Source organism: Hemitrygon akajei, chromosome 22 (genome assembly GCF_048418815.1).
Source record: "Hemitrygon akajei chromosome 22, sHemAka1.3, whole genome shotgun sequence".
NCBI lineage: Eukaryota > Metazoa > Chordata > Chondrichthyes > Myliobatiformes > Dasyatidae > Hemitrygon > Hemitrygon akajei.
The window spans coordinates 30,784,361-30,798,792 of record NC_133145.1 but is presented as its reverse complement, the minus strand read 5'-3'; the positions used below and the strand labels follow the sequence as shown (position 1 = coordinate 30,798,792).

At 38.8% G+C, this 14,432-nt stretch overlaps 1 protein-coding gene across 2 annotated transcripts in view; it reads right to left on the bottom strand.

The window, feature by feature from the left end:
- Window positions 1-14,432, bottom strand: part of cox10 (cytochrome c oxidase assembly factor heme A:farnesyltransferase COX10) — a 138,566-nt gene that overhangs the window by 12,742 nt on the left and 111,392 nt on the right. For both annotated transcript variants that reach the window (XM_073025903.1, XM_073025904.1), the window contains one exon: window positions 5,151-5,383. In XM_073025903.1, the coding sequence (XP_072882004.1) occupies window positions 5,151-5,383 (233 nt within the window). The remainder of the gene's footprint in view (window positions 1-5,150; window positions 5,384-14,432) is intronic.

Genomic DNA, 14,432 nt, shown 5'->3' with positions numbered 1-14,432 from the left:
ATCTTATTTAATTTACACTCAGTGGCCACTTTATTTTACACCTGTACACCTGCTCATTAATGCAAATATCTAGTCAGCCCATAATGTGGCAGGAACTCAATGCATTAAAACATGCAGGCATGGTCAAGAGGTTCAGTTATTGTTTAGACCAAGCATCAGAAAGGGGAAGAAATGTGATCTTAGTAACTTTGACTGTGGAATGATTGTTATTGCTAGACGGGTTGTTTTGAGAATCTCAGAAACTGCAGATCTCCTGGGATTATCACGCACAACAGTCTCTAGAGTTTGCAGAGAATGGTGAGAAAAACAAAAATAAAACCAAGTGAAAAAGTGAGTGGCAGTTCCGTGGGCAAAAACACCTTGATAAAGAGAGAGATCAGAGGAGAAAAGCCTGACTGGTTCAAGCTGACAGGAAGGTGACAGTAACTCAAATAACCACGCATTACAATTGTGGAGTGCAGAAGAGCATCTCTGAATGCACAACATTGAAGCGTTTGGGCTCCAGCAGCAGAAGATCAGGACCATACACTCAGTAGTCACTTCATTGGGTACAGGAGATACCTAATAAAGTGGCCACTTAGGGTACTTAAGATGTCACAAATACTAATGAATGACTTAGAATATGATTAAAATATGTACTGTTTTCCCTAAAGTTTATTTTGCAAAAGCAAAATATTAAAGGGGATGGTATAGGTAGTTATATCACTGCACAAATTTGCACTCATGCCTACCTGAGCAGGCTAAAATTGTTTTGGGCTTTACAAAGTAATCCTAAAGCCAAGACATGGAGTTGTTTTCTCTTGAGGGGATGGAAGTAAAATGCTAATTTATTTCACACAGGTCTTTTGGCAAGCATTGGGAGAAGACATAATTAACTTCTGGGGTAGGGTCTTGTGTTCAATATAGGATAGAAAGTCCAGTTAAAACTGCCTTTACACGGTCTGTCCTCAATCTAGAATGGCCAAAAACAGGAGCCTACAGAATCCTTTGGCTATCAATCCAGAGGACTGTGGAGAATCCTTCTCAAATTGGGCTGATCCCAGAATTTCATCTACATCTAATGTTTGATAAGATGTCCTGTAAACCTAACCCCAGTGCAGATTGTAACATTGTCCCAACCTTCTCCTTAATATCCTTTGCCTCACTATTTGATCCCACCTCCAACTGGTTTCCTTGAGTGAAGCTAGCCTAGGATGAAAAGAAACTGTTCACATCCACTCCAGCCTTAGTTACTGAGCTGTAGTACACAGGCATCACCAGTGTTTGTGTCCACACCATCATTACTGATGAGCTCACTTAGTGTATGAGAAAATGGCCTTTACGCAAAACATTTCTTGTACCACCCTGCCTCTGTGCACAACGTTGGCCTTACCCTTGTAATAAAGGATAGGACTCTAAAAACATGGAGCTCCTTCCATTTCTCAGGAGGCACCTCTCAGCAGAGGCAGACATTGATGATAAAATGCACCACTGCTTCCAATTGGGCAAGCACAGCCTTCGTCTATCAGAGGAAGAGTGTTTTCAAAAGTTGAGGACCTTAAAACCAGCATTACAGCCCGCAGTCTGCCAGGCAGCCCTGGAGAGTAGTCTCTGCAAAATCCTTCAAACCTATCATGAGAATAAGTAAAATTCTCGCATGTTACCATCCATAGCATCAAGGTTCTGATCACTGGTGGACCATATTGTCTGCATTCCTGACCTAAGTTACCCAAGAATCCTCCACAGATTTGGCTGATCCCAGAAGAACACAGTTTCATTTGGAAGAGATACCAGATGAAAATGCTTCAAGAATGCTCTCAGAACTTCTTCGTTAATATGTAATAACTTCACTAAATTATGGGAAGTTATGGCCTTCAACTTCTCAAAATTATGCCTATTCAGGAAGACAGAGAGAAACTCATTCCTTTGTCAATACATGTAAAAGGCTTGTACTGCCTCCCTTACTAATCATCCACCTCCACATCAAGCATCCCTGCCTCATCAGCCTCTATAGAACCCACACTATGAGAACGGAAGTACTTGTCATCTTTGACTTCAAGGGAGTACATAGAAAGAGAAGAGGGGTGGGTGGTACCACCCAGATAAAGCACGGACCATATCGCTTGGCAAAAGTAATTAATCATACAATTTTCTGTTCATTCTTAAACCAATTTATTTTGGTTTGTGTCACTTAAGAATACTAATGAGTGATTCTCATAAGGCAGAAACACTGTCACAAACACTGGGCATTCACAAAATAATGTTATAAATTGCATAAGTATAAAATATTATATAATTATATATAAATTATAAAAAATATATAATTCCAAACATAGTTTTATGCTAATCATATACCCAGCATCAACAATGTAATCTTGTTATGCAGACAATGTAAGGGTGTTTAATGAAATGAATATAATGGATTTTAGCAAAACACAAGACTTCTTCTAGATGAAATGAAGATGGGGTTGTATTTGTGGAATCTAAAGTAATAAGACTATTCATTCACTTTCAGAAATCTGTAAATATAGATCAGTAACAATCTAATTTTAATTTTGTCCTGGTGTGGCTTCCTCTTCTGGTCATCAAAAATTTTTAGAAGGGATGACACACTTGCCAGATAAACAGTTTCATAACATATACAGTATTAAGAAAGAAGGTAATGTCTCCATTTTATAAAACCTTGGTCAAACTTTAGCTGAAGTACTGCGTGTGGTTCTCGTCACCAAGGTTTCAGAAGGAGATGGTGGTGTTGTAGAGGGTGCAGAGGAGACTTACCTGGTATGGAGCAGTTCAGTTATGAACAGAGAATGGACAAGCTACATCTTTTTTCCCCTTGAGTGGAGGAGGTAAAGACAGGACTGCACTGAAGTATAAAATGAGGGGTACAAACAGGAAAGACCAGGAGAACTTTTCTCCATATCAAAGGTAGATAAAACTAGAGAACACATGTTTCGGGCAAGGGTGATAAATTTTGAGCAGGTTCCTTCTTCAGACAGAGAGTATAAGTACTTGTAATGCACTGCCTAAGTGGCTGATGCTAAATTACTGACAGAATTTAATACAAGTTTATGAATACTTGAATAATTTAAGCATAGAAGGTTATGTACCATGTGCTGGGTGGTGGTGTTCATGTGGAAGGGTGCCCACTGGGCTGAGTCCATACTGTGTGATTCTGCTAACAGTAGAAACTAATGGCAGAAAATACAAAGAGCAATTGCAGCAAACTATGAATTGTTATTGCGGTAACAATTTTCCCCACAGGAAGATAAAAATTATTTTCTGTAATTACTCTCTGACTATCTTTTTATGGTTCACAGCATGTAGGTGCCAAGATGCATAAGAGTCATTAGCCCTGTTTACATTAACAAATGGAATGAGTATCTGATCAACGAGGTTGACCAATCTTGAAACTGCCCTGTTTATATTAGTGTCTCGGATGACAGATTACGACAGATTGACTTGGAAGTATGTCAGAGACACAATATGTCGGCATTCGCCGAGCTTCACTCTTCCCTGGTAGCTCAAAGGCCATCCATCGCAGTGCGACTACAAGTGGTAGCAGTTTATTTAACACTTATTCTCATGTCAAAATATGACTAAACGCAGGGAAGGAAAATGCTAATACAATCATATGCTGTGTGTAATGTTGAATTGGGGTGGAATGAATTGGAATGTAACCCTGATTTTAAATAACTTACATCTGCTGAAATAAGTTTTGACATTACTTCATCACATTAGTTGCATTTGATTATAAGTACCTACTCAGAGATATTTAATGAATGCTATTTTAAATTAGAGTCCCTGTCCTGGTATTGCATTTACCTTGTGAGTTAGTGATTTGAATGAATCACAATTTGTTTACACTTGTCAGCTGGGGAACTTTGCTAAGATCTAGAGAGAGAAGTACAGACAATTCCACTGAAATCTGCCTTTGTCTTTTAAACAGCATTCTGGCAGAGGTCACTATAATGCAAAAAAAAACTTGTTTAAAACAATGTTTTGAACCCACCTTCCAACAAACACTGAAGTGTGTATATGCCTGCCAGCAACTAATGGTACGACTGGGCCAAAATCCCTTCATTAATCCCCTTTGGACAAAGAAATGTTGAAGTAGAAATTTTCTGAACTAAATTGAAAATTGCAGCAGCTTTGTGTATCATTAATATCTGGGATAAAACATTGGTCACTGGAATACTGGTAATCTGAGGCCACCAAAGATGCATCCTCTTCCACAGTGTCACCACCCACCATGAGAAAATCTCTTTATCTGATGGTCAATTAATGATAAGGGTCATCACGTATCCACTGGGACAGGGTTAAATCAGTACTGGGTGGTTTGCACATTTGTTATAAGCCTTTAAAATGTGCTTCTTCAGATTTGGTTTAGCAATAATGTAACATTTAGCGTTGACAATCATGTCAAGTGTATTCTATGATTTGAATTTATGTCAGGAAAATATTCATTCATCTCACTGGCTGTAGACATTGTTTATCTCCAATTAAACCTTTGTGCCGGAAAAGAGTCAGGTTTGGAAATAATCATGAACTATCACGTTGATCCGCACAGGAACAGATGCCCAACGATATCCGGCACAAATAACCAAATGCAGACTAATTAGTTTAAATAATAAAACTGTCAGTTGTTTAATGTACAGCAAACAACTGAATTACTACAACACTGATGGTAGCTCTGTCTCACGAGGGGCAGCTACTTGAAAATATGGCTACATCAACTGAATAAGTGTTTAACAAAATATAATTCATATTACTAAAATAAACATATCTCCACAAGAAGGAAGCTAGCCAGCTATTTGTTATTCACCTATCCAGAGTGGTACAACAAGAAGTTCCTTCACTGTATCATCTAATTTGATTCAATTTATTTTTCAATCAACTTGCAAATAAAGAAGAACTTCCCAGTACAAGATTGATAGTTATTCACCACTGAACATTGTTACAGTATGTCTATCTGCTAAGGTCTAAAGAACAGCCATGTCAGATCACTGGAGGTTTATTTTCCCCTGCAGGCTGCTCATCTCAAGATGATGATTCATATTTACCACTGATTTAGGTGATGAGTTTTCACAAAATCAGATTTCTGTATGATCAATGCACATCTTTATTCTTCCCCGAGAATGTTTGGAAGACAGACTGGATAAAGGACTTACCTGGACCGAAGCCGCCAGTTGCTGCTGTCCAGCCCATGACTGGAGGGATAGCTCCGACCATAGAGCCGACCCAGGTGTTGAGAATACTCAACCGTTTCAGTGGGGTGTAGCAGCAGGTGTAGAGGAAAATGTTAAAGGCACCCAATGCTCCAGTCAGTGGGTTAACTCCAAGTCCCAATATTGCTACACCAGGCACACTGCAGGCGAGTGCAAAGGATACAGCGTGGAGAGGACTGTGGGTTTAAAAAAAAACACACATGGCTCATCAAACTGGATAAGTAATTCTTAGATATTAAGAAAAAAAGACATCTTTCTTAAGATTTCTGTGATATATAACTGCTAGCAATACATAATAAATTAGAGACATTCCTTTGCTCCCTGCCCATCCCTCTGCCATCTCATGACACGAGATACTTTTGTCAGCTACTGGTTTCTTGTCTGTGATTATGAATATTCTGTTGCACTAGTCCAGCTTTCTTTGACAACTATTAATTTCCTTATTAAGGGTGAGTATGATGGTATGCAATGAATTAACAAACAAGTGTTTCTTATGCAAACCGACTGCATTTAAAAAAATTAATTGTAAGGAGTGTACGCATGTTCCTGGCGGTCTTCTAAAATTAAGTACATCCCTTGTTTATCAGCTCAAATCTGCAGGAACCTCTAGAAGAGGATATTTCACTAATGATCTGTCTGCACGTGACAGACATTTGCTCTTAGTGAGGCTGATTGAATACAAACTCAACAGTAATTAAATAGACTGTAGATTCCTCACAAATGGTGACAAATCATTGTACTTGTTTGTTTATTCAAGGTTCTGTAATTTTCAGCAGTGTATACTCAAATCATACTTCCAACTACATGACAATGAATAGTTATACTGTCTTGTAGAAATACAACTATAAATTCCATTGTTTTTGAGTTTAATGAGTGAGAAGCTGAGTCAAAAAGACAAGATGGGTTCCAGATTCAGCCAATTTCTGCTGCCCAATTTCAGTTTCTCAGACCTGAGCTACACAAGATTCTGCTTAATTTGCAGTTTGTACAATGACATTAGGTGCCAGGGATTCATTTTAGTTTTGAATCTATAGCCCAAAGAGACTCTGGTCTGCTTTGTAGCAATGGTAAAAGTTTCTCAGTTGATATTTCTAGATGATGGACCTTACACAGGTGGTGCCTGTGTGTATTTTTTTAATGTTGGGTAGCTGTTGCATCAAGGCCCAAACAAACAGGAAGCCAAGATATGCTGCACACTTTCACTCTCTCCCTCTCCCTTGTATTGGAAAAATGACCAAAAAGAATGGGATTTATGACTGTATCAGAGCTTAGCCATTGAAAACTTGCTGATCTGCAACTGTCATAATAAAGAAATCCATATTTTTCACAAAAATAGGAAAACCCTGTATTACATTACCATATAAAACCATGACATATTATTTAGAAATAAACAGTTTCAAACTCAAAGAACCTTTCAAGGATTCCAAAGCTACGTTCATACTGTAAAAAATCAGCAATACACTTTTCAACAATATTCATTGCAAAACAGATAATATAATTAAATATTAATAATAACTAAACAGCAAAAGCAGGTTCCGGTGCACAGCTAGGTATCACCTCCAATCATTGTCCTGCATGAAGCCGAGGAATATTTTGGAGTTTTACCAAGCTGTCACACGAGGATTGCCAACAACTTTAAGCAAATTAAAAATGGCTATGGAAGGGTGCAAAGATAGAGATGATGATTTAGCACAACCACTTATGTTTTATCACAGCAGGACAAGTCACTAACTTTTAAACCAGCAAAAAGGAATTAAATTATATTTCAACTCACTTAAAAGGTGATTTCTGGACCAGGAAGCACTTTACAGCATGGCTTTCTGCATTGCAGTGTTTTTAAAGTTTGTTAAAGTTTGCTTTTGTACTTTTATGTGAGATTTGGATTCTAGATTACATAATATTTAAACATTGTGAAAGATCTGAACAGTTAGATGAAAGAATAAAATTGAATTTTTTTTTTATTTGGTGATGCTCTGAAGGAAAGCTAATGAGATGAAATGATAAACAGAAATGAAATCTTAGGTAATATTTGCTAATTCCTCCCAGAAGGCTGCTTTATCAGACTGGGAGACAGAGAACTTATTTTCTCTTTTGTCTAAGCTCTGATTTGGAGAACTGATAGAATGAGAAGAGTAGAAGAAAGTTTATAAGGTAAGCAGTTTGGAAAGCTCATTGAACTTTAACATGTTCTTTTAGAAACATAGAAAACCTACAGCACAATACAGGCCCTTCGGCCCACAAAGTTGTGTTGAACAAGACCCTACCTCAGAAATTACTAGGCTTACCTATACCCCTCTATTTTACTAAGCTCCATGTACCTATCTAAAATCCTCTTAAAGGACCCTATCGTATCTGCCTCCACCACTGTTGCCAGCAGCCTATTCCACGCACTCACCACTCTCTGCGTAAAAAGCTTACCCCTGACATCTCCTCTGTAGCTATTCCCAAGCACCTTAAACCTGTGCTCTCTTGTGGCAGCCATTTCAGCCCTGGGAAAAAGCTTCTGACTATCCACACGATCAATGCCTCTGTTCGTTTGACCTGAAGCTAAGGCTTATGTGATGCTCAACTCTTAGAGAAGAATTGTTCTGCCAGATGATTGACAGAATGATACTATTAAAGAAAGATGAAAAATAAGTTTCATAACATCTAGGATATTTCAAAAAATGGTCTTCAAAGTTTCAGTTCTCATTCAACAAATTCCAATTGTTGATCAAACTCTGCCGTATGCGAATTATTTCACCATGGAATAATGAGTTTTCCTTGTGTGATTGACTCCCAAATTAAAGCCAACTAACAGGAAATTATATATTTTTCCCAGTTCTGACCTATTTACATGTAATCTATCTGGGCGGCATTCAAATTCCCAATAAACAAAACGGATTATGGTATTAATATCAAAAGTGGTTAACATATTCTACAGACATCAGCTGAGAGGAAAAGTGCAACAAAGACAATAACTAGAATGGTAAACTTCATGCCTCTTTATTCTGTACAAATTCTAAACTTAAGAACCTTCAAGACTTGTAATTGCCACTTCCAAATGGAAAGCAGATCAGACTAAACTATCTTCAGACAAGTCTCCTCAAAGAACTCTTGTAACAGGCATGAATGCTAGTTCAGATTTCTACTTAATACTTCATCAAACATAATAGCAACTTAAACAGAATCAACATGAAACAGACAGGTTAGAATAAACATTAATATGATGGTCACAGGAATAAAATGCCATAAAAAGGAAAAGGCCCTTTCACTACATTCAGTCTTTATGGTTGAGGAATGGGATTCAATTTGAAACTGGAGGAAATGTTTGTGGAAAACATTAATAAACATTACTTTTAACAACTTCATAAATCATTTTTTATTAATAAGACTAAACTGTCCATTTCAATATATCATTCTCAAGCCTTGATACATGGCATTTTGAAATGTGGCCTTATGGGAATAGATAGTAAGCACATTTATTGAAGATTGTATAATTTATTTATTTGGATTTTGTGATGACTATTTCCCAAAGTACTACACATGTTACCTAAGAGTATATCATATTGAAAATGATAATCAAATAACATGCTTGGCAGATCTGAGGCCTTTACATCCTCCCTAAACTGCGCTGACCAGAATTGGATGTGATTTTCAAGATACACTGAACCAGTGTTTTATAAATATTCAACATAATTTCTTTGCTAACGAACTCCACAATTTTACTTGAGAAATCCCAAATCTCCTGTTACTTTGTGAATACTTTTTCAAGCTCCCCTACCACCTTCAAGACATATAATCCAGTTCTCTCGGATCATGCATTCATTTTGGAATTAAGATCACAGTGCTTCTCCTTTTTTCCTTACTCCCACTAAGGTGGATCATTTTTCCGCATCTAACTTTACCCATCTCATATATTTGTATCAAAATCATTTATAGAATAGAGGCGACTGGAAACAAAAAAACTGGAATGTAGTTAAGACCATAAGTCCTGGGAGCAGAAATAAACCATTTGGCCCATCAAGTATGCTCTGCCAATCCATCATGGCTGATTTATTATCCCTCCCAACTCCATTCTTCTACTTTCTCTCCATAACCTTTGATGCCCTTACTAGTTAAGCCTTTGCTTTGAGACTTGGCCTCTACGCTAGCCTTTGGCAATGAATTCCACGGATTCACCACCCTCTGGCTGGAACAACTCCTCCTCAGCTCTGTCCCAAAAGAATGTCCCTCTATTCTGAGGCTGTGCCCTCTGGTCCTAGACTCCCCCAATACAGGAGACATTCTCTCCACATCCACTCTGTCTGGGCCTTACAATATATGATAAATTTCAATGAGGTCCCCTGTCATTCGTTTGAACTCCAGCGAGTACAGACACAGAGCCATTCAATGCTCCCCATACATTAACTCTTTCATACCCATAATCATTCTTGTGATTTCTGTACCTTCTCCAATGCCACCACATCTTTTTTTAATACATATAAGCAACCAAAATTGCTCACATTACTTCAATTGCAGTTTGAACAATCTTAACTAACTGCGGTCTTAATTACACACACTAACCTCCTTCAATCTTTTGAATTCTACCATCATTCTCGTCAATTTTTATTTATTTTATTGTTAGTCAGAGCACAGCAGGCCTTATGGCCCTTTGAGGTGTGCCGCCCAGCAACCCCCAACTACCCTACTTTAACCCTAACATAATCACAGGACAACTTACAATGACCAATTAACTTACCATATGCGTGAGTTTGGACTGTAGAATGAAACAGAAGTACCCGTGGAAAGCGTGTGGGGAAGGACATACAGACTACTTTCTTTCCAAACTTTGAAATTCTGTCCTTCACACTTAAGCCTAATTCCTTAATTTATTTTTTAAGAAAAACAGTAATCCAAAAATATAACTGTGGGGAACTGCATGCTTTCTTCCATCCTGAAAAATGACCTTCAATCTAACCTATCCCGTAGTCAAACACAGCCAATAACTACTGTATACACTGAATAACAATGCACTAATGGCTGTTCTCCAAATAAGTCTGCAAAATTTAACTAAATAAAAAACAGCAGAGTTGTGTATTATGTTTGGGCATTTTAAGATGCATTTATTCTAAAAGTATAGCTTTGATGCAAAGTAATTATAATTCATATTTACATTCAGTGGCCACTTTATTAGGTACACCTGCTTGTTAATGCAAATATCTAATCAGCCAATCATGTGGCAGCAATTCAGTGCATAAAAGCATACATAGTGAAGAAGTTCATTGTTGATCAGCCTAAACATCAGAATGGCAAAGAAATGTGATCTACGTGACACTGACTGTGAAATGACTTTTGTTGTCAGACGGGGTGATTTGAGTATCTCAGAACCTGTTGATCTTCTGGGATTTTCACGTGCAACAGTCTCTGGAGTTTACAAAGTGAGAAAAGAATAAAACATTCAGTGCACGGATACTCTGTGTGTGAAAACGCTTTGTTAATGAGAGAGACCAGAGGACAATGACCAGACTGGTTCAAGATGGCAGGAAGGCGACAGCAACTCAAATTATAACAGCTGTATGCAGAAAAGCATCTTGGAATGGGCAACACAGCGAACCTTAGAGAGGTTGGGCTACAGCGCAGAGGGCCATAAACATACACTCAGTGACCACTTAATTAGGTACAGGAAGTACCTTATAAAGTGGCCACTGAGCGTATATCATTGTTGAAGTTCCAAAATGCTGGTGTGGAATTAGTACATGAATTCCCTCTGAAAGATCTCATCCCGCTTCACTCTAGTATCAAGTGAAGTTTGTTACCAAAGTGAGGTGAAGGTTCTACTAGACTGTATTACTGAATTGACTTTGTTTCTTACATCCTTCACGTACATGAGGAGTAAGAGTCTTTATGTTACGTCTCCGTCTAAATGTGCCATGTACAATCATAGTAATTTATAATAAATAGAACAGTCAGTGTAATATAGAGAATACTCAAATCAGCGTGAGTTTATCAGTCTGGTGGCCTGGTGGAAGAAGCTGTCCCGGAGCCTGTTGCTCCTGGCTTTTATGCTGCGGTACCGCTTCCTGGATGGTAACAGCTGGAAATAGATAGTGGTTGGGATGACTTGGGTCCCCAATGATCCTACAGGTTTTATAACCTGTCCTTGTAAATGTCCTCGATCATGGGAAGTACACAACTACAGATGCGCTGGGCTGTCCACACCACTCTCTGCAGAGTCCTGTGATTGAGGGAAGTACAGTTCCCATACCAGTCAGTGATGCAGCCAGTCAGGCTGCTCTCAATTGTGCCCCTGTAGAAAGTTCTTAGGATTTGGGGGCCCTTACGTAACTTCCTCAACCATCTGAGGTGAAAGAGGTGCTGTTGTGCCTTTTTCGCCACACAGCTGGTGTGTATAGACCACGTGAGGTCCTCAGTGATGTGGATGCCAAGGAACTTGAAGCTGTTTACCCTCTCAATCCCAGATCGATTGATGTCAATAGGGGTTAGACCATCTCCATTCATGCTGTATTCCATAACCAGCTCCTTTGTTTTTGTGACACCACTGTGTCAGAGAGATGACTTCTTCCCCGTAGGCCAACTCGTCAATATTTGAGATAAGGCCAATCAATATAGTGTCGTCGGAAAATTGAAGTAGCGGACTGGAGCTGTGGGTGGCGATACAGTCATGGGTATGCAGGGAGTAAAGGAGGGGACTCAGTACACAGCCCTGAGGGGCTCCTGTATTGAGAGTCTGAGGGTTGGAGGTGAGGGAGCCCACTCTTACAACATGCTGGCGATCTGACAGCAAGTCCAGGATCAAGCTGCACAAGGCAGGGTCAAAGCTGAGGTCTCTGAGCTTCTTGTTGAGCCTAGATGGAACTATGGTGTTGAATGCTGAACTGTAGTCCAAGAACAGCATTCTCACATAAACATCCTTCTTCTCCAGATGTGTAAGGACAGTGTGTAGAGCAGTGGCTATTGCGTCATCTGTCGATTGGTTATGTCAGTAGGCAAATCGTAGGGGGTTTTAGGATTTAACATTTATTATATGGATATTTAATGAACTTTACTGAAGAAACCAAATGATTAATATTAGGTTCTAGCAAATGTGTGGATAAATATTTGGATTCCAATTTTTACAGTTGGTAAATTGAGATGTATTGAAATGGTCCTACAGAAACCTGAGGCAAAAGAGAAGTGAGAAAACTGAATTGTGAGTCAATTCCAGCTTGCACTTGTATTCCTGTCTTAAGTTGAGCAAACATACAGTGGATTATAATTAATTGGGACACATCAGGACCAGTACATTTTTGTCCTATTAAGCAGCTGCCCCAACTAGCATAGTTTCATTAAAATAGTTAAAAAGGCTTATAAAAGATAAATTACTGTTTAACTGGGTAACAAACTACGTATTTACAAACCCCATTTCCAGAAAAGTTGGGATATTTTCCAAAATGCAATAAAAACAAAAATCTGTGATATGTTAATTCACGTGAACCTTTATTTAACCGACAAAAGTACAAAGAAAAGATTTTCAATAGTTTTACTGACCAACTTAATTGTATTTTGTAAATATACACAAATTTAGAATTTGATAGCTGCAACACACTCAACAAAAGTTGGGACAGAGTTAAAATAAAATTGAAAAGTACACAGAATATTCAAGTAACACCAGTTTGGAACACTCCACATTAAGCAGGCTAATTGGTAGCAGGTGAGGTATCATGACTGGGTATAAAAGTAGCGTCCATCAAAGGCTCAGTCTTTGTAAGCAAGGATGGGTCGTGGCTCACCCCTTTGTGCCAAAATTTGGGAGAGAATTGTTAGTCAGTTCAAAAGGAACATTTCCCAACGCAAAATTGCACAGAATTTAGGTCTTTCAACATCTACAGTACATAATATTGTGAAAAGATTCAGAGAATTCAGAGACATCTCAGTGCAAGGTCGGAAACCACTGTTGAATGCGCGTGATCTTCGAGCCCTCAGGCGCCACTGCCTAAGAAACCATCATGTTACTGTGACAATTATAGCCACCTGGGCTCAGGAGTACTTTGCAAAACCATTGTTACTTAACACAGTCCGTCACTGCATCCAGAAATGCAACTTGAAACTGTATTACGCAAGGAGGAAGCCATACATCAACTCTATGCAGAAACGCCGGTGAGTTCTCTGGGCCCGAGCTCATCTCAGATGGACCGAAAGACTGTGGAACCGTGTGCTGTGGTCAGATGAGTCCACATTTCAGCTAGTTTTCGGAAAAAACGGGCGTCGAGTTCTCCGTGCCAAAGATGAAAACGACCATCCTGATTGTTATCAGCGAAAGGTGCAAAAGCCAGCATCTGTGATGGTATGGGGGTGCATCAGTGCCCATGGCATGGGTGAGTTGCATGTATGTGAAGGTACCGTTGACTCTGAGGCGTATATTAGGATTTTAGAGAGACATATGTTGCCATCAAGGTGACGTCTCTTCCCGGGACGTCCATGCTTATTTCAGCAGGACAATGCCAGACCACATTCTGCACGGGCTACAACAGCGTGGGTTTGTAGACACAGAGCGCGTGTGCTTGACTGGCCTGCTGCCAGTCCAGATCTATCTCCTATTGAAAATGTGTGGCGCATCATGAAGAGGAGAATCAGACAACGGAGACCACTGACTGTTGAGCAGCTGAAGTCTTATATCAAGCAAGAATGGGCAAAATTTCCAATTGCAAATCTACTACAATTAGTATCGTCAGTTCCAAAACAATAAAGTGTTATTAAAAGGAAAGGTGATGTAACACAATGGTAAACATGCCTCTGTCCCAACTTTTGTTGAGTGTGTTGCAGCCATCAAATTCTAAATTTGTGTATATTTACAAAATACAATTAAGTTGGTCAGTAAAACTATTGAAAATCTTTTGTTTGTACTTTTGTCAGTTAAATAAAGGTTCACGTGAATTAACATATCACAGATTTTTGTTTTTATTGCATTTTGGAAAATATCCCAACTTTTCTGGAAATGGGGTTTGTAAATGAAATAACAGAAAAAAATTAGAGCGCTGCTAATATTACTACAGTACCAAAAAAAACTATGTATTCATTCTTAAAATTTATCAATGGAGGAATTCATCCAGCGTACACTGCCATGTTCTTCTGATTGACTGTAAATGAACAAAATCAGCGCAGATGCTTAGTGCAGAAAGTCGATCCATTATGCGATCATTGCTTTCTTTGAACCTGATAGTGTTGCATGTTTGTGGCCAAGGGAACCATTTGGCGTGGCACAAT